Here is a 20,817-nt window from a genome sequence, read left to right on the forward strand (position 1 = left end):
CTGCAAGCTGATGTGAGGACCCGTGCACATGAACTGCGAGAATAAGGTTGCTTTCACCATGGTGCACAAGTAATGCTGGTTGCAGCAATTTGTTCAGCATTTATGAAGGTCATCTCTGCATTAGAAATGACCAAACCAAATGGTAACTCAATTTCATTGCATAAAACTGTTACCTTGCTCCATCCACGTTGCGCATCATGCATCGTGAAAGCATTGCCTTGTTTGAGGAGTTTCTTCACATCACCACGCCTGACGTCAGGGTCCTTGTCCACATGCTTTTGATGATTGTTGCTATGTACTGATGTGTGCAATTGAAGTCCCATGTTTTGGCCACTTGATTATGTGCCTTTCATATTGGCTCTTTTCTCATGTGCCTTGCCTTTCTGTTCTGTCCTAGGGAGTGGAATTGAGCTCGCAAAAGGTTCTCGACACTTCTAACACACTGACTGGCTTCTGGGCTGTTGCTTCTGAATGTGCCTGCTTAATGTGTTCATTCTGTTTCCTTTGCATGTCTGTGCTCTCAGTCAAAATTTCCCGGGCCTCTTTAACTCTACCACGTACGTGGACTGCTGCTGCACCTTTCTCTGCCTGCATTTACTTGGACTTGCTTTGAATACTGTATTTTTAGATGTATAGTTTGGTTTATCGGAAAATGATAACTCATTTCATGCCTATTTGTATAGATGAATTTATTACTAGTGTGTCTTTATTTTGTGTAAAAATTAGTTCCAGTATGCTGCTGCTGTCATAAATCTAGTTATGTTAAAATAGCTTTCACTGCAGCGTTCAGTTAATGTCTTAAATCAGTGTTTGCTTCAGAGAAAGCTTTGTAGACAATATGTACAGCTGGAAATCCATAATAAATGTGCTAACGAAATTGACACTAAATTGCCAAGAATCGGAACATTTTTCAGAACAGTGTGCATCTCTAGATACACTAGAAGTGCTGTTTAGCATTTGCTTTTTTTTTTTTTTTCTGGTTTATCACCAACGCCCATATTCTGTGATTCTCTAGCACTGACGCAAGTGGTCACAATTATCTGTAGTTTGCTTGCGGTTTGCATAAGCCAACTTTTTCCTAAGCTAGAGACAAATTGATGCACTTCTATGGAGAAAAGAGTTACAAATCTGAGTTCTAAGGACCATGCTGGGCTTGTGCAAATATTGAAGTTTCAAGTTTTGATGCATATTATTCTATTCAGTGCTTGCTTTAATTGAAATGTCAGTATTTCGAATTTTCGAAGTACATATTCGGAATATAAATATAAAATGGAAAGCTTATACGACCAATGGTTTCTGTATCGGTGAGCAAGTCATATCGCCATTAACACAGCTCATAGAATTCACTTGCAGGCAGCCAGCTGACAGCTACAGTTAGCCTGCCTACCAATTTCGTTCTTGCCCTTGCTAGACGGAACGGGCTAAGCTTGCATGTAAACAAAGCACAGAGCTGAATTTGTGCGGCACAGCCTAAACTGCAGGCATCGTATAGTCAAGGTTGCACTTCGCAGCATCGTGACGATGTTTGACGACTGAACGAGCAAATGCGAAACACTCTCATGGCCTCAATGATCACAAAATTTGAAGTAGACTGAACAATGGTACTGAGCGAAACAGTTTCTGTACTGCTGGCGTTGTAGAATATATTGAACAACTTTCATTTTTGTATGGAAATACGTATGAATAACAGTGCATTGAAAATAACTGTTTTCTAAGATGAAAACCCTTTCTATTTATATTTGTCAACTTCTGGCCGTTGTGTCAGTGTTTTATACAAACCCCATAGCTATTCAAATTAGTATTTGCTTTGAATTTATTCAGCATTATTACTAGTATTCACTTTGAACAAAAACAAAATTATATTTGCGCAAGCCTAGGCTACGCCCTTCCTGAAAAGGTGCTGTTGCTCCGTCAGAACTAGCTAATTACACCACAACATAAATGAAAGAAGAAAAAAAAAGGTTTGCACTAGAAAGCCACCAAAATTAGTTTGCTTCTTTCAAGTTTAATCAATCACTTCGTAAGTAAATCTTTCTGTGAAATGCACCATAGCTCACTTTTGACAGTGAAGCAGTTGCCCAACAGGCATTTATTGTGTTCGCACGTGCATATTGTAAGGAAAATTGTACTTTGGCCCAGCGTATAGGTTGCTGTTAGGACACCGGAATGTCAGACACTAAGCGGTATAAGGACAAGGCCATAGTTTTAAACCACGTTTGCAGTTCGTTTATGTCCACGTGCTTGCATTACATAAATTTTACTAAACGTAGAGAACTCTCGAAGGTAGTTGTTATTTTGTGATCATAATGCATGTACTTAGGCACATGAGGTCAGTTTTAATGCTGACACGTTTTACTGGTATAACTCATCTTTGACCTTTGTTTTCTTAAAAGGCATGCTATGAAGGTTTTTTTTTTTTTTTAACATCCTGCATGTAGCAAGGGATAATTTCGAATCGAAACCCTGCTAATAATGCAACATGCGTTCAGCGTACCTAATTTGTAGCCAATTTCAGCACCTCGCAAATGTCTGATCGGCACCCTTTTCTTTCTCCCTCCCCCGGAACCCCACCATCACACTCAGATACCAGAAGACTAGCGCTACTATCAAGACAGCTGGGGAGAAGACTACCACAGCTCTTGGAAGCCTCGGTGCCAGTGTCTCCAAGAAGCTGGGGGAGATGAAGTAATTCACTATATCCTATTTAAAAAAACTAATTTTTTTTTTTTGTCTGTTCATATACATCTACTGCCGAAACTGACTGATACAATTACAGTATAATCTCGGTAAATGGGACTCTCAAACTGAACGACCACTGCTATGTTGTTTGGTTTTGTATTTGGGTACAACGCAAAGACTTTCCATAATCGGAACCAAAATTTTCGTATCACTATGTGAGCAGAACTACAGAAGGTGTTCTGGCATGGACAGAATTGGCATTGTAAAGGATTTGTTTTTCAGAAGAGACCAGGACATGAATTTTGCAGAACCTGTCTTTTATAGAGAAAGCCATCCTTAAAAAGCAGTGGCAGGAACTCGAGCAAGCAAGAATTGACAGTCTTTAATGGGTAACATGTAGTGGTTTGAGAATAAATTTTGTGAATTCTGTGCTAGAGCACCTTGTCATTTTCTCTCCTTTGATAAAAAGTAGCTGCTACATTCACTTGATTGCTTGTTTCTGACAACCATGTTAAAGGGTTGTGTAACATAGTGCACAAGCACATCTTTCTGAGTTAATGAAACACCAGTTAATTGGAATGTAATATTCGGTCTCTTGAGGTTTCATTTGACGTAGCACTGTAATCGCTGAATGAAACGGCTACTCTAATAATTTCTGCTATAGCTTAGACCACTTGTAACGTAACCGTTTATAATGCAGAACTAGCTACAGTGCGGCCTTTTCCTGACTCCCGTTCAACCCTCCCATAGAACTCCATGTATACGCATACCGCTTACAGTGTAGCCGTACAAGACGAAATACCGGTTATAATGCAGCTTCCGCGGAAAAATCCCGCCGACAAGCGTGGTAGTGAGTGAGCATGTGTCTCAACGAGCTGCGCCCGCCGATGGGAGAGAAGAGCAACGAGGGCGATGTGTAGGAGGGGCATAAGATGAGCGAACGAATGAGAAAAAAGAAGCGGTGACAGTGCGATGCAGGCATGCAGCGGTTGCCTAGCCGACAGAGAGGCCGTTTGCTCGGCTGCTTATAAGCAGTGCGCTTCGCACTGAACGGGCTTTAGTTTCTGTGCACTCGTCGCAATGTGCATCATGGAGTGCAGATATCGCGCGTGCAACGCTTTCAGTTTAAGCAGTGCTCCGCAAATTTAGTTTAGAGCTATTAGGCTTTATGTGCACTTGTGAGCTTCCGCTGTTCGTACCAGTTTGCGCACATACAAACTTGGTAGGGATTCGTAGTAATTGCGATGGATGATTGCTCGAGGAACCAAACTCCGCTTCGTACGCATTGCTGTCAGTTCAGCCCGTGTTTGTGATCGCATGCAAATTATACCGGAGTGCCCCACTATGGCGTGCCTCATAATCAGATCATGCTTTTGGCATTTAAAACAGCATAATTAATTTTTTAGCTTCCCGCAACGACATGCCGCCTGACACCCCCGCCAGCTAGGCTTAACCAGCGGGCCTCGTCAGCGACCAAAGTTGTGGTTTGGTGCCGAGTTAACGAAAATGCATTGCAATGGCTGTACGGCACATGCAAAGTGGAGAAACCTACTTGATAACGAAAGTGAGGCCACAGGTCCACGGTCGCCATGTTTTCGACACGGTGCATACGCCCATTAGTCTGAGAAATCAGATGACACACTGTACTGCTCCAGAAATTTAAGTCGCCGTGGTTTTAAAAAATATATAACTTTGTCTGCTTCATGCGAAGACCACGGGCACTTGGACATTAACCTTTCAACGCTCGTAAATCTAAACGGATGCAAAACTCCTGGTCGCATGCTTCAATTCTCGGATATGTGCGGCTGCTAGGTCTACATGTTTTGCATATGTGCAGGCCTTGAAAATCGTTGTTTTGGTTATAGTGTGGATATTCGAGACTCCCGTGACTTACGTTATAAGTGGTCTACACTGTATCTATGAATACACTGGGGCAGTGTTAGGCAGGCTAAACGGGATATGTAAAATTCTATAAGCAGGTTTTTTTGCATCTAGTTCTTACACATATACACTAATTGCCCTGCACAAAGTCCATGCAAGCTTGCCAGTGCATGCCGGCTCGCTTCTGTGCGCTTGTGCATGTCCGTGAGACAAGCTCAGGTGCATAAGAGCGCGTGCGGGTTCAGACATTGCATCAGTCAGATTTGGGTGCTCGCACTTACGCCACCACTCCTGAAGCCGCATTGCTAAGCGACTTCTCAGGGGATGCAACTGCCTGAGTACGACAGCAGCTATGCAGCTGTGGTTTTGTGGAGACTGGCTTTCATCTTCACTGGCTCAAATTTATGTCGTGTGAGGGAGCGCTTTCGTTCTTTTTTATTTCAGTCTAATTTTACAACTACAAAAAAGAAAATGAATGTGTTTAACGGCTTTAATGAGCATTTCGAAGCACTGTCAACAAGCTCAGTATGAGGCAACATCTGCTTACGTGCCTAGCAAGAAGTGAGCATGCACTGGTGCAAATTTTGTAGAAGCTAATCCCCATTCATGGCAAGGCACGGCTAGTACATAGGTGCGAAAAGACAAGCGGGCTTGCGCTGGGTGAGCAAATGTGGAGTCCAGGATTTATGTTTGCGCCACGGCTGAAGCTGATGGTGTTGTGCAAAAAGTGAGGGAGGTAGTGTGGCAGGGATGCTAGCACCAACTGGCGCACTCGCTCTTTGTTTCCCCTGGCAGCACAAGGTCCACCATCTTGTGTGGGTCAGACATGTTGTGCAGGGAAATTTGCTCATGAAATTTTATGTACATCTTTGGAAAGAACTTGTTTTGTTGCTGACATATAATCAGCACTTAATATTGGCAGGCCAAGCTTAAAATTGTACATTTTTTTTCTACATTAGATCATATGTTCTAGCAAGAGTAAACTCTGCATGCATGATGTCAAACAGTAGTAATTAAAATGGCTGCTGTAGAGGCAACTGCTTTCCGCAGGCCTCTTTAGTGAAAACACATTGATTTACATTCAGTAGAGTTAAAAGCTACTTATAGTTATTTTAAGCGCAACACTGCAAGTTCATAAAATTTCTTAAGTAAAAGTGGATCACAGCAGGGCTGTGATTTTGTAGCGATGCCTTTTCCTGATGCTAATGCCTTTCGGCGCTCTTCACGTTCATGAGTGGTCAAAGCGACGCTCCATCCGAGGTGGAGCGTCACTTTGACCACTCACAAACGTGAAAAACGCAGGAAGTCATTAGCATTGAGAAAAGGCATCGCTACAAAATCGCTGTTCAGAATTTGAGTCATTCCATACCAGAAATGACATTCTGTGCAGTATTGAACACAAGCGTTGAATGTGACTAGCATGAATGCTTTTTGTTGCATAAACTTTGGAATTTTAGCTCACTACGTTTTGTAGGACTGCTCTCTCTATTTGTCTACTCTATGGCACATTTAACTGATTGTTTTGGAGCACCCTGGCAGTGCTACAAAGTCGTGAAAGAACAGCATTCAAGGTGTACATAGAGGATATATGGGCTAAAGCAGTGATAAGGCCAGCCTCATCAGACTGCTCAGAGTTGGCTTAGTATCCTAATGAAGCATATGGTACGTTTAGATTGGTTCCTACCACTCTACGGATTGATTTGCTGCAATGTGGAACCCTCTCAAGATTGGAGAAAAAAAAACAACCCTGCCCAAGCCAAATGTTCAGCTGCTTCTAGAGCGATTGGAGTAATTGCATAACCGGGACCCTGTTAAAACAATCTCTGTTGCACTCCCAGCTCAAAGGTGAGAACAGCCTCCAAGCGCTCAGAGTAAGGAGTAAGGAGTTGGAGTAAGGTGCTTTGAACGAACTAGGCAAATGTGTTCCGGAGTGCGCGATTTTGAGCAGGCGAATGTAAAGTGCATGGCCAGGGCGCTCAAAGTGACTAGTCAAATGTACCACTAGTTGCTACCTCAGGGGATCAATGTAATGCTGCCAGTGTGCTCTGCAACAAATTGTCAGTGAAAGCATAAGAGTGCTTAGATTAGGAATTTTAGAGGCATAAGATGGATTGAGTTTATGTGAGAACTGATGGGTGTGAGTGACAATCCCTGGGAGGCTTTAGTCCTGCAGCAGACCTAAAATAGTCTGATGATGGAGAAGTGCAGTTCAGCATTAAAGGAAAAGGGTGCTTAGATTATGGCAGGTGTTTAGTGGCACAGGCCGTGATCTTAGTGTTACTCCATCCTATTTATGTTGCAGGAACTCCACCGCTTTCAAGTCAGTTGAGGAGAAAGTTGGTTCGGTCTACACCAATGTGAAGGTACGTAGTAAGAGAGAGTTACTGAATGGTTGCATCTGCACTGCAACTGCGCTGACAGATTCCGCATTGTGTTGATTTTCTTTTTAAGAAAAATTTGCTGGCCCTGTTATTTTTGCCTTGCCCATTTCGTTACGCTAGGTGTAATGCCACAATGTCACTTGTATGCTTTCTTTTGTTGCAGGAGTCGATCTCTTGAGCCAAAGCGTAGCTTTTTTCATAGGAACCTTGGGCACCAGCAACCCCTTCTTGAAGTCTAGATGCCCGGCCATTCGATAGCTTATATATAGAAGCCTCCTTTGCCTTGCTGGCTGTCTCGTTCCTTAATTTTTTTTCTTGTCTCCCTTTTTTCTCTGCTTGAAGCAGCTTGTAAATTTGTGTGGCTGCATTTAGTCCTCCCGAGTTCCTACAAATGTGCAGGCAGTGAGAGGGATGTGGTTGTTGCAACTTTTCCGCATGGCAGTGCTGTGAAGGCCTGTGCATTTACCGAGCCACTTCGATGATGATTATTTTTTTTTTCTCTTGTGCTTGGTGCTGCTTGTCTTCTTGTCTTTTTTTTCTAACCTTGTTTTTTAATAAAGCCATGACCTGTCTTTGCTTCTTGTTGTGTGTTTGGGTGTCCATCCCATCTGTGCATGTCATCCAGTTTTAGTTGTAGTGTTTGACACAATGATTGCTAGAGGGCATTCTGGTGCTGGCCCATTAAATGCTAACATTGAGGTACTAATGAACACTTCATGGGCTCCTCTTGCCTCATATAGGAATATAATTAGTACATGGATCTTTCTTCAGTCGTTCATATTCTTTGGACACCACATACTTCACAGCCGCTTTTATCAGTCCTTGAGGTTTTGTTTTGTTGCTTGTTTGCATTGCAACATTTCTCGCAGGTAGTCTATTATGTATAGTCTCGAGATTTTCAATGAAATGGACAGACTTCTTAGTGATTGTCTTTTGCTAAATTTGGATAACTGGAACAGCAATGTTCACTTATATATGCAGGAAGCTGTGCAAGCAAATCACTGGCTGCGTTAAGTGGACTCCTTTTAAGGTGCAGGTCCTCAAAGCTGAATAGTTCGGTGACCTGCATTTAGTATCACATATATTTCATGAAGTTCAGTTTGCCATATCTGAGTGAACAGAATTCTGGCATCCTTTTAGTTTGTCCTAAATGGAACTGAATGCACCTTGATATAGCAAATCGCTTCCAAGCCAAAAAGATGTTCAAAGGGGGCTCATTACTTCACAAAAAAATATTCCTTAGTTCCATTGCCAGTTTGATGGCTGACACAGGCATAAATGCTTTTTTCTCTAGCAATATTTGTAAGCAATTCTACACCTCTACCTGCATCTCTCTGGATGAGTGCTTTTGCTAAAGGGCTTTGCATAACCTTTCATTTGCAACATCATTTAGTTAACTAGTCTTTGTAGCTTCCTTAGGGCATGCATTTGTTACATTTAGTTCTCTCTCATCTAAGCTTAAAGAGAGTGCCCAACCGATAATTGCCACTCTGACCCACCACTATGCTGTTGGCTGTGGTTATGCGCTTTGAAATACTGCTTTTGAAGGTGCTACTAACAAGGCCTAAAAACTAGCAGATGTTTAAGTTAAAACTAGCAGAGTTAACTAGAATTAAAAGCTAGCAGAGAGAGACAAGGACCATAATGTAGGATAGGATATTGATACTAAGTCTTTTTATTCACATATGAGCTTTAGTGAAAGCTGCTAAATGCCAGTAAGGTGCAACTATCCTGGTCTTCATCAAGGTAGCACAGTAATATGCCGTGGTTCCTACACTTTTTTTTTATGCGCCATATAAAATGGATACAGCTTATTTGTCAGTTATTCTTGTCTTTCCCCTTGAACAGCCTGAAACAATTTATAATTTATGCCTAGTCATCTTTACAAACTATGGTATTGTAAACTCGTTTCTCGTGCCTTAGCATGCTGCCTGAAATTAATATGTGGACTTGAATGCACAAATGGCATGTCCTCAAAACCTAAACCTCTTGTACGCGATGAAACTTTTTTTTTTTCTTTTTTAATATCTGGAACACATGTAGGAACACCTTGTTTTTTGCATATGCTGCCCTTAGATTTAGAAATTAGCTGTTGGGCATGATGAACATTGTTTAAACACATAATATAAAGTGGGTGTAACTTTATTTGCTTCCTTTCCACATGTAAGACCGTTTCATTAATTAACCTAGCTGCTCAACGAAGGCAGTGTGGCCAGATATTAAGCATATGTGTACAGGTCATGTGTTTTATGAATTGGAAGACTTGGATGTATGCCCCGTGATCTGCAGCAGCCAAGTGCTAGTGTGCATGGTTTGCCTGCTGCTTGCACCTTAAATTCTGAATCAATCTAGTTGTTAAATTAACCATCTAGACACATTGCAATGTTCTGCGTCATGCCAAGATATCCCTTGAAGAGAGAATTGTCACTGGAGGTGCCACCCAGTCCTTCTGCAATTAAGATTGCCTGTGATGAACAAGTGTTGTTGTGTAGTTGCGCTAGCAATCTTGGAGGTCATCTCTACTGGGTTGAGTGGAAAGAGTGATGCACTCCCCCAAAAGGCGTGAACATATAGTTAGTTGCTTCTGGAAAAACACTCGGTGAAGTTGTCATACCTTGCACAGCATTTTCTTGCTTATGAAGGCAATGTTCTCTAACCAAGTGACACTGAGGGCAGTTTTCTACAAACATTATTAGACGAACTCGGGTGCTAGCATCTACAAGACTGCTAAGTATGGTGGTTTGGCCAGTATGGGGATGATGGGTAGTGCATTGATCCATCTCAATTCCGTCCTTTTGGCAAAATCGCCTTGCGACATTGCAAATTGACCTTTTGCATTGCAAGTGCTACATTTAGGAATGATTAGGCATGTGTTCATAAACTGATGGCCTTCGTGCATTTAGAAACATTAATATCTTGAAAATTTGGAACAATCAAGCGTAATAATGCCACGAGAATGTCTAAAGCCACAAGTCAAAAGATTAGACAAATCTATGCACTGCTTATCGTTCCCATGGTAGCGGAACAATCGTAGCGCAGGACTTCTGTCTAGTAATTCTTGTAGGAAACTCTGACTTTGGGCACTGTGGAACACTTGTCACTTTCACCAACAGTTGCCTTTTGTATGTCTTGGAGCAGCACCAGAGCCACCATTAGTTGTGGAAGAGTGTAAAATGTGGAGAAATTGGGAAAACAGTCAGTAAATGACTTGGAACATTCAGCCACTTGAACACCAGTGGTCCAGATTTTTCTAACCGGAGCAGGCCATGAAATTTATCTTTGCGAATGATGCAATAAAAATGCCCAAGAGGACTGGTCTTTTCCTAAACTTGCTTTGCACCTTCCCTTGCTCTCCCCTCTTCACTATTCTCTCTCTCCCCCCCATTTTTCCCCCCTGCCTCGAACAACCTGCTGTCCATTTCCAGTCGAAGGTGTCGTCACGAAGCAGCAGTGTCAACAGCTTTGAAGACGCGCTCAACAGCCATCCAAGCAATACTTCTGTGTCGGCGACACCTGCGACGAGCCCCATTTCCGAGGAAAAGAAGCCGCTCTCCTAAGAGCGGTTGGGTAATAATCATTCGGGGTGGACTTGGGCTTTCCCCAATTTCCCCCCCCCCCCCCTTAAAATCTCTCTTCCCAATGTGGACCGCTCTGCTTGCAGTCCCTATCCTTGGTCTACAAAGTTAAAAATGTATTAAAACAAAAATGACTTAGAGAAAGCATCCAGACCCTATTGAACGTTTACGGCAGCAGTTGCAAGTGGCAGAGGTGCAGTTCTTGGTGCACAAGTGGCCGTTGTTGTTGCATGTCCTTAACAGCAATGGCGAATAGCAGCTATGCATTCGGAGAACAACACATCTGCCTGTCTGCTTCTGGAGTGAAGTGTCTAAAGCAGTAAAACAGTGAGTTTGAAATATTCCCTGGCATTCATTTAGGCATTGTCACCTCGTGAAAAAGAAATGGCTGCAATGTAATAAACTCGCAACTTTGGCCCCACATGCCTCAGAGTTTGGGGCCCAATGTCCTTGCCTGTCCTGAAATCTATATATATATATATTTTTATGTGCACAGAGTGATTGGAGAGAGAATGGATGGCAGATGAAAGATTTGGAAAAAAAGATCAGACATTCAGACTGTGAACGTTTTCTGTCTCCTTGTTGCATGTATACGTTTTCTTTTTCCTTGTTGCGTATAGCAAACCCTTGATTGATAACTTGCACACTTGCCGTGTTTGCAGTATTTGCCATGTGCGTAATGCACCAGTCTCGGTGCCACGTGAACTGGTGCATGACCATTCCCGGTTATACGATAGCTACACGTATCTGCAGTGAGCCGATACAGAGGTGCTAACAAGAAGTTCCTGGAATTGTAGCTTAATACGTTACAGGCCAACTTGCAATGGAATTTTGAACTGCATAAAAAGCCTAGTTTCAGATAGTGTACCAATAGAGCAGCCTCAATGCAAAATCTATTAGAAATATGAAAGGATGTATTGTAAAGGAATTTGCAAGAATTCGCAATGTTTTTGAAAGGGAGACAAAAAAAAAGCATCATTACTTCTCGGCAGAAGTGATGCATGATGAGCACTGAGAACCAGAGCAGCTCCCTGCAGTGCGCTGAAAAATTTTGGACTTGATGTGCTGGGATTTGCTTATCTAGTAACCACCAGATGCACATGTCTGCTTAGGTGCTTTTTAAAGGCTGCTGATACGAAAATTGGACTTTTACCAGCCCTGCAGCTTTGCCAAGATTGCTTCAATAGTATATGCTGCTAATTTCGAACAAATTTAGTCAATGTGAAATTTCGTTTCCATTGGCTTTATTGGAACCTACACAATGGCTGGGCAATGAGGTTGCCACTTGTCATTACGTTGGACAGTTTCGTAGAAATTGAGTCTGTTTGGCACTGCAATCCTTAGACTATGATGGAATTTCAAGCAGATGTTTTCTTTTTCCCCCCTTCACCTAAATTGGTTGAAGGCCTGCTTGCAAACATACTTGTGGCTGCTTTTATGATCGTGATTATTTTCGTACCTATTTGCGTTTTGATATTTCATGCAGCAAGCATATTTTTAATGCTTCACAATACAACTTCCTGCAGAATTTTTAGAGCAATGAGTAAATGACTGCTTTGCATAGAAATTATGCTAAATTTAAGTAATGTTTGAATGTAGCACTGACGATTAGTAAAATGCCTATGCTAAATTTGTTCTGCGAGAAGCTTTGAAAATATGAGAATAGTTAAGTTGTACTCGCCGTTGTGCAACAAAATTGTGATGACCAGTTAACTCCAGAAATTTAACAATGCAATTCGGAGGTGGTGTGAGATAAACAGGTGGAAGAGGTTGACAAAAAAATATGAGCTGTTAAGCTGTACTTGCTGTTTTCAGATTTTCACAGCAGGCTTTCATTTTCAAAGATGACATTCATTACTATTAATTTACAGTGCAGGACATTTAATTACAAAAGATTGCCAGGAACTTCTGGGTAGCAGCTCTCAAGATAGCAGTGGTCTTGATTATCGACAGCTTTATGTTGCATTCTGGAGCATATTTCACTATCGGAGTAAATCTCCTTTCAAACACACAGGCAAGAATGTGTGCACAATAGGTGGAGGACTTTATATATTAAACACCTCCTGCATGGCAATCATTGTGACTGTGAAACTTAAGTTCAAATCACATGCCGCTCCTGAATACTTTATTGAAAAGTTTTCACCTTTTGTCCAACAGTTGACGTGCTTAAAAACAGTACACATTACCTTTGCTGGTTCCTCTATTTTTCTTTTTTGTTATGGAAAGTTCAGGATGCGTACTCCAGTGACTTCTTATTAGTCATATTTTGGGAACTCTTCGCAGGTTCTGTGCTTTTATTTGAGTTATTTTCCTCCCTGTGGCTGACTTTTGAAATATTGTGTATGTTAAGACCTAAGTGTTCTGTACTTATAATTTTGTAAATCCGTCCTGTTATATATACAAGCTGTAAATGAAGCTATGTTACCGTAAAAGGTTTCTTTGTCACTGCTTACTTTATAAAATAGGATGGGAAATAGGGGGGAGAGTAGGGGTGGGTGGAGTGCACTTATGGACCATGGAACAACTTGTTTTAGGCACGCTGTTCCAGTGTATTATAAAAACAAAAGTTAAGTGACAGCATTAGTGACTTACTGGATTTTTGTTTGGAATGCTTCTGAAAAAAAAAAATGACAATAAAGCTTCTTTGGTGTATCCCTATTTATGTGGCTGCTTGCAGTTTTTGAGAGTAATGGCATTTTCATTTCACTGTTTAAATTCATGCTCTCCATGTAAATGGAGCATTATTGCAAGCTCTGAGGTTTTCCTTTGAGCCAGATCTCGCCACTTGAAGCTGCCATCAAACATGCAGCATGTTGCTGTCTGCCAAGCTGCCTTGAACACTTTTTACCAACTTTGCTAGGTAATGGCTGTAATAGTTTGAATTACAGTGAATCTTCCCACTTTCTTGTCCCCTCAGTTTCGTTTCATGCCTCAACAGCATTTGAAACGGTTTGATCCAGTGTTGTACACGTTCCTCTAAAACGGGAACGAAAGCTCGTTCCTTCCCAATCTTGGAACGAGTTCCCATTACAAGTTCCTTTAATGTGAAAGGAACGCGTTCCAGTTACACTTCGAACATTGGAACGTGTCGTTACAGTCGCCGAAATCTGATCTTCGGGTGAAGCACGTCGGCTTTTTTACACACGACTATTAACGTTACATTTGATTTAAAAAAAATTAAAATAGTGCCGCATAATCCTGAGGCGAAATAAAGTGAGCAGTTTAGAACTCACATCGAACTACATATGTTATACAAATTTGAACATTGCCAGCAGCAGATTATCTGGAGATAAAAAGAATCCAAAGAAACGCTCCTAGACGAATTTTTTCAGTGAGCACCGGACATACTCCAGACATGTCTAACTGCAACTTTGGTGCTCATCTATTACAAGTGCAACACATATGGCACTTTCCACTTTGGTCTTCAAATGCACAGTCAGGATACGGCAGATGTGCGAATAGAAAGTTACTCCCACGCATTAATATAATTAAATTTCTTGCACAAGAAACCGCATCGAAAGGAACAATACATATGTGTTTAATGAATGCAGATTCAATATTGCTGTACGAGTGGGGAAAAAAATGTCCAGAATACATATTCGCAACTTAGTAAAGCCCCATGTTAGAACTTTGCAAGAGTTGCATCTCGATGTTGGTGTCTCACAGACGAACCCATTTTTTTTGTCCGCACTTCGTTGGCAATGTTGAAGAGCTGTTCCACCGAAGAGCTTCAGGGTACTGCCGTGTTGTACTTGAAATGTTGGTTCAGTCCCTCGAAGTTGTTAATCTGCGACAGCGGGTAGTCAACTGGCACCAGCAGGTACCGCGACAGCTTGTCTTGTGCCTTGGCTGGAAGGGTTTGGTTCTCGAACGAGAATTCTTTGGTCGTGGACAAAGTGGCAACATCTTCGCTGGCTGGTTTGGTCACCGCAGCCAGCTCTGTCTTTATGTTGATGGTCGCCTGGTCTAGCATAGAACTGTCTGGGATCCATGATAGCTTAAATCTTGGGATTAAGCAAGTGGCGACAAAGAGCTCGCGCTTTCTTTTGAGAAAAAAAAACTCACGGAAAAAGAATGCGCCATAATCATGTGACAGGCAAGTGGTAGTTCTTTGTGCCTCACGCGGTCGTCCGTCTACCCTGCATGATGTGCTGTGTACGTGCATGCGTCTGTTTAGTGCCATGGAACATGTACAGAAGAAACGTCATTCCTCCTGCCGTTCCTTCGTAAACATAACGAGTTACCGTTACAGTACCACCGACCCTTAACGGAACGGTGACATTCCTCCATTCCTCCCAAAAGGAACTAGTTCCAGGAACGCCGTTCCGTAAAACACTGGTTTGATCATACGGAGTAGCGCATAGCACATAACTTGTAAGCACATGAAATCTAATGATCCAGGGGCAGAGTGCTCGAGTTTTGAAATTATGACTGACAGTTAACTCATGCAGGTCTCCAGCATTCATCGATGCTGAGTGGTTACCTTGCACGTCTATCGTAAATCATGTTCGCCGACTAAAACACTTGTGGCTCATAACGCTCAAGGTTGGATAGACTCCACTGACTCTTTGAAGATACACAGCAGAAACCTATACCTGTTGAACATGTGACAGATGCCACTACCACCGATAGCAGAAACATCCAAGCAAGTCAAGAGCCCATAACTGCTATTGCCACAAAAGCTCTTTACTGTTTACCTGCACTTGACCTCCAGAATTGTACATCTCATTCCACTTGTAAGGGGAACAGATGAGCCTAGAGCATGTGAGTGTTTTTCACCTCAGGCATGTGTACAATCACCTGGCTTTGCGGCAGATGACATGTTTAGCAGTGCTGGCATTCATCTACACTCCCGAGGCTGCAGTTCCAGCAAAGTAATAGCTGCACATTAAAGTGTTACCTTTAAGTGGACTGACCTGTACATGTTTCTTGAGCTACCAGCGCCAGTACCCGGCTTGGCAGTACCTGGCTGCTTGCATCAAATCAGTAATGATGCAAGCTACCAGCGATCCTATGGACTGAGGTGGCTGGCAATAGACTACCAAGTTGTTATTTATTCAAAAGAATCTTCCATTTTTTTCTGCAAACTGACTTAAAGGATAGCATGTTCTGCTGGGTTGGGGTGACAAAAATTCTGTTCCAGTTGTTTTTCTTGTTCATGTTTTGTCAGAAACGGATCAGCGCTCCACCCACTTGATCACCAGGATCAGCTGGTCATGAGTGGTGGGTGATAAGCAGTTGCTACGTTATACTGGCCCTGATCTCTATTCTAGTGTCAGCATGTGTAGGCAATGCTAGAACTGTGGGCTTGCACATAAACTCTCAAAGGTGCAAAGAAAACAACGAAGGTTAGTGCTGAGCTCGCATGCGCCAAGGGCTGTCACAAGAAATAAAGGGGCAGTTCCTTTCTGGTCTCCACAATGTTTACATGTGTCTGATGCCGATGACAGAACATACCGACAGCCACAACAACACGTCGCACAATCACTTATCGATTATTCATGGTTTCTCACATTTAGTGACACTTCCATTACTTGTCGACTTATTAAATCAGAAGATGTGACAAAGGAAATTTGTTGACGAGTGTAGTTTGCACCAATAATTTTTTTCCTGTCGGAAAAGTTGCGTCCATCGACAGGATTTGCAGCAGATGCAGTGAAATGCTGTGTGCCTCTATGTGCTGCCAAATTCTTGCTGTTATGGTGAAGAATTATGCTAGGAATTTTTAACCCTTCTAAGGACAATGGAAAAAAAAAAACACTTGCAATAAAGACAAAATTTATTGTGTGCCAACAATTCTGTTAATAATATAAATCTAGACCAAACGAAAAGCTTGCGTCAGAAAAGCAAAGATTATTAAACTTTTTTTTTATTGCTGTAATGAACGTAGGCTTCACTGCACATAAGTTGATTTCGTTGCATGGATTGGTATTTCCTATTTATGTCTTTCAAGACGACACACTGTATTGCAAAATCCTTAAATTTGACGAAGCTGAGCTCTTTGAGTCGCCATATCTTTTCAATGTGACTTGGGCCGGTATTTTGCAGCGATGCCTTTCCGGTAATAATGCCTTTTCGGCTTATTGCGCTTTGTCAGTGGTCAGAGTGACGGTCTGCTCGCGTTATCAACGGGATCAGCCGGCCGTGAGCGGTGGATGATAAGACTAGTATAGAATACGTCATAAGGCATCGCTACAATATCGCGGCCCTGGAGTGTTCACTCACAGTGTTGCCCCATGGAGGATACTACATTAAAATAGGCTGCTGGTGATACAACAAACACAAAAAAAAATGTAGGTTTACCACCATACATTGTTCAACAGTCTTCTTGTGCCCTCTGGCATTGTTTACAAGCAAAGAGCAACGGAGGTGCTAAAATCATCTGGAGGGCTCATCATCGAAGTTTTTTGCAAGTATGCCATGAGCTCAGCTTGTCTTTCATATTGAAAGTGTTGAACACATAAACGTGACCAAGACGATGGCATAGCCATGCTAATGAGAATGTAGCATTTTCGGCTGCAATTTAGACATGTCAGAAGTGTAGAAAATCACTTTCGTAAATTTGCTTCACGTTGTGAAAGGTCAGTATGGTACAGAAGTGAAATACACACGTGATCAGGAATTGTGTAGCAGCTTTAACTTTTCAATATTTTCTACAGAAAAGAGAAAAGAAAGCGTTTTTTTCCCCCTGCTGATCTCTAAAACCAGTGTTTAGTACATTTTTTTTGCCTATTACTAGTAAGGCACAGCAACATTCAGGTCAGACTCCTGCACCTGCTATGAGTTGACTCGAATCACTCTGAAGGGGCTTTTGTATTAAATAATCAGCCAAGCATTTGCAGTAATGTGAAACAGAGGCTGAGCAGACAATAGGAACGACGCTCTTCACGAGATAGTCCTTCCCAGCCAGCAGACACGAATGTGGATCTCTGTAATGCTATCTACGGTACAAGTAGTCCCGGTCTGCCGATGCAAAAGCTGTTTCGCACAGTAGAGCTTAACATGGTTGTGTGTTGCCTACATGGAATGTTAGGCAGCTAGTCATACTAACTCTGAGCATCTACGCAGCTAAGTTAACAATGTGGACTGTCAAGATTTATTCATGCACTTTTCAAATTGCCACACACTAAGGTGTTCTGCTCCACATCGCCTAGCAATAACACATTTTCCCTGTAGGCCATGTGTGGACATCAACTTGCAGACATCATCTGAAAAACAAAAACAATAAGGAAAGCTCCACTATAGCAGTGTTCATTCAAGGCACCTATAAGCGCTGAAAGCATCGCAGCACACACGGAAGACGTACCAGGGTCGTTCTCCTTGATGAGAAGTAGAAAATACAAGCCACGATCGCTCAGTATTTGAGACACGTATGGAGCCAGCCTGTCCATGACCTCACGGCCTTTTATGCCACCTGCCCAGGATCGAGTCAGCAGCTGATTACCTTGGACCTAGAGGACACACGGTATTAAATGTGATCCTTGCTGCACCTGCTACTGCTACTTGTTTTTGGCTGTACTGCCTTACCGTCTTGCTTGTCACCATTATTCCAATAACCAATAATCTTCCTACTAATCATGACAACACCCGCGAAATGTGATGCTGCAAGTACAGCAAACTTTTAAAGCATTTATTAACAAAAGCATACTAAAAAAGGCCTCTATTTAATGTATCAAGCCTTGAGGAGAGAGCAAGGTAGAGAACGTTGGTGTGGTTTGGGGACAAAAAAAAAAAAAAAAAGTCATAAATGTAGTGCAATAGTATGTACCAGAACTGGCTGTAATTTGTGGGAGTGTATAAGGTAAAATGTTATATACAGTGAACGAGGATGTGAATTTATAGAGAAGGCGTCAATGAGAATTAGCTTCACCTTGAAAGCAAGGGCAAACACAATGTGCTGTATTGGGTCTTTGGCAGACAAAGCTTCCTGATCAGGTATGTAGTGAAAGAAGGGCTGCCATTTAGCAGGGGAAAGAGGTATCCTTAATGAACAAGTATCTTGAGTGAGGTCCTCCTAGTGTATGAACACTAGGCGACACATACCGCTTAGATGGCTTTCCTGATCTTTGCAAATACATATCCTCGAGATGCTATTGGACGAAAAAAACCACGGCCATGAATGTGTATACTTTCGTACAGCAGTGGTGTGGAAAAATTCGTTTTAGCTTGTTTAATAACTGCAGACAAAAAGGGGAAAAAAAGGCCGCTACACAGGACAAAAGTCGCGCGTTTATGCTTTGCTTGCGTCGCATTCTAGGAGTGCTGGTAACAAAAGGAAAATTCACATATGCGCGACCAATAATTATTGCATTAATTTTTTGTACGACGGTAATGAAATGATTACCTCTTTGGTTGGCGTTACAACGTACGGCGGATTAAAAACCAGAAGGTCCACTTTCTTTTGAAGGCGGTCGGCAAGGCATCCTACCTGGAAGAACCGGCATCATCACAGGCGCGGTCACAGTTAATGTGTTAAAAAAATAATACGAAATAAGGTGAATAAGCTGCCAAGACGCAGTCACTGCTTACGAGATCGCTAACAACAACATCAACATCAGCTTCATTTCTTATACAAGTTCTTTTTGTCATTGCCGCAGCCTTTTCATTTATGTCAGTAGCTCTGTAAAAAAGAAAAAAAAAAAGTTCAGTAGTTTCAGTGAAAGGAATAGGCAGTCACTGATCAAATATTTGTACTTACATGAAGCAACAACTGCGGCCTAACGCTTTTGCTAAGGCTGCAATAACAATCCCTGAACCGGAGCCAACCTCGACGCATAGTGATGGCCTGAAACATAAACAACCAACGTTTCGAACCATGCGATGTGTGAGAGTCATCGTTACCTCCTCCTCGTGATTTCTGGGAGCTCCTTTTCCAGGGCATCAATTAAAAGAAAACTATCCTCGGCAGGCTCGTACACACTGGCTGCTTCGCTTTCGCTGAAACAACTGACAATCGGCGTTTCCATTTGTCGACTCCACGTGAAACGCGCTTATTCCACGCCCCGATTTGTTTACATCAGAGTACGTAGCACTTTTCGATATGTGGCTGGATTTGGCGGCTTGCTTGTTTATAGCCTCAGACAACTGACGGATGGTGGTGCTGCGAGCGTCGCCTGTTGTCTGCTCACTGAAGGCAGGGACCGTAGTTTGCAGTAGAGTGTACTAGAATATGGTCGAGTGGGACGAGCGGCTGGGGCGGCGCATGCTTTGCAGTGAGGCGCCCGACGTGGAAAAATACTGGGGCGGCGCTGCGGTCTAACTGGATTGGGCTGCATCAAGGTCGCGCCGTTGGAAACTGCTGGCGATACAGCTCGGCAGGGTCATTCGTAGTACTTCGCGCGCTGGTATTTGCGTTCAGACCGATAAAATGGGGTTCATAATTGCATATGGCATGTATTTATGCCTTAAGAATAAATTCCTTTCCTTTCTCTTCTTTATTTATTTTTTATTATTTTTTAATGCCGCTTGGTGATTGCGCGTGCATTGCGGCCGCAGTGTCGGCTTTCATTTTACTATGTTATTGTACGGTTCCCTTTGGAGAAAAAATGTTTTTGTCGTTCTTCAAGCAACATGTATGTCTCGTGTGTATTGTTGCGCATATAGTTTTCCATCAGTAGGTCTTGCGAAACGCACACGAAGCAACATATGTAACGTTCCTGCTTGCCGCTTCAAACAAGTAAAGCATATCTGCCCCATCCGGCGCCTTGAACTCAGATTTACTGGAAGCATTGGTATAGATAAAAAAAAAAAATAGGAGTAAACTGCAGTGCAACATTCCATTCAAGTGTCCGCATTTCTCGCGTAACAGAATGTGGAGTAATTGGTACGGGGTCATTTACTGCAGTCGGACCTTGAGCGCCGAAAACGGTTTTAGTTAGCCATTCTATATGCTAATCTTTGGCCGTAAGCCGTACGTGGATTTTTTTTTCAGTCGATTCTTCAAAAAATAAAATAAAGCCTGCGCGGTAGCCTAATTAGTGCCTATATCGTGGATACGGCGTTGCGCTGCTAATTCTGGAGCTCGCGGGTTCAATCCAGGTCGCGGAATTCCATGGGAACGAATTGGAATAGACTCGTGGTACTTCTATTTAGGTGCGCGTTAAAGAACCCCAGGTGGCAAAAACTATAGCGGTTGCCTCATAATCATATCGTGGTTTTGCCACGTAAAACCCAAGAATTTGCTTATATTAAAAAAAAAGAAAAAAGCAGGTGGCTGCGTTCTTCGGCCTATTTCTGGGGGTGTAAACAACATAAATTATTCTAGAGTCTGATTTCCGAGAAAAACATGTTACGCTTATCCT

General features: G+C 42.4%; 2 protein-coding genes across 7 annotated transcripts in view; one reads left to right on the forward strand and one right to left on the reverse strand.

Annotated features, from left to right (window-relative positions):
* The window catches only part of LOC119450141 (tumor protein D52), a 38,251-nt gene extending 25,077 nt beyond the window's left edge, over positions 1-13,174 (forward strand). For 3 of the 5 annotated variants that reach the window (XM_037713513.2, XM_037713508.2, XM_037713510.2), the window contains 3 exons: positions 2,584-2,685; positions 6,863-6,923; positions 10,367-13,174. In XM_037713513.2, the coding sequence (XP_037569441.1) occupies positions 2,584-2,685; positions 6,863-6,923; positions 10,367-10,498 (295 nt within the window). In that variant the 3' untranslated portion in view covers positions 10,499-13,174. Of the gene's footprint in view, positions 1-524; positions 558-2,583; positions 2,686-6,862; positions 6,924-7,104; positions 7,514-10,366 lie in introns of those variants that run through there. The other 2 variants (XM_037713509.2, XM_037713511.2) reach the window with 2 other exon arrangements.
* A 4,415-nt stretch (positions 13,175-17,589) lies between these two features.
* Positions 17,590-19,562, reverse strand: LOC119450143 (methyltransferase N6AMT1-like). 2 transcript variants are annotated; one of them, XM_037713515.2, is made up of 6 exons: positions 19,358-19,556; positions 19,215-19,301; positions 19,046-19,136; positions 18,861-18,944; positions 17,823-17,967; positions 17,590-17,724 (listed from the first exon to the last, which is right to left on the reverse strand). In XM_037713515.2, exons 1-6 carry the CDS (start codon positions 19,480-19,482, stop codon positions 17,606-17,608), a joined length of 651 nt encoding a protein of 216 aa, XP_037569443.1. In that variant the 5' UTR covers positions 19,483-19,556; the 3' UTR covers positions 17,590-17,605. The 2 variants fall into 2 exon arrangements, with proteins under 2 accessions (XP_037569443.1, XP_049521612.1); XM_049665655.1 differs by lacking the exon at positions 19,215-19,301 and having other exon boundaries at positions 19,358-19,562.
* Positions 19,563-20,817: the final 1,255 nt, after the last annotated feature.

The sequence above is a fragment of the Dermacentor silvarum genome, chromosome 4 (genome assembly GCF_013339745.2).
Source record: "Dermacentor silvarum isolate Dsil-2018 chromosome 4, BIME_Dsil_1.4, whole genome shotgun sequence".
Classification (NCBI taxonomy): domain Eukaryota; kingdom Metazoa; phylum Arthropoda; class Arachnida; order Ixodida; family Ixodidae; genus Dermacentor; species Dermacentor silvarum.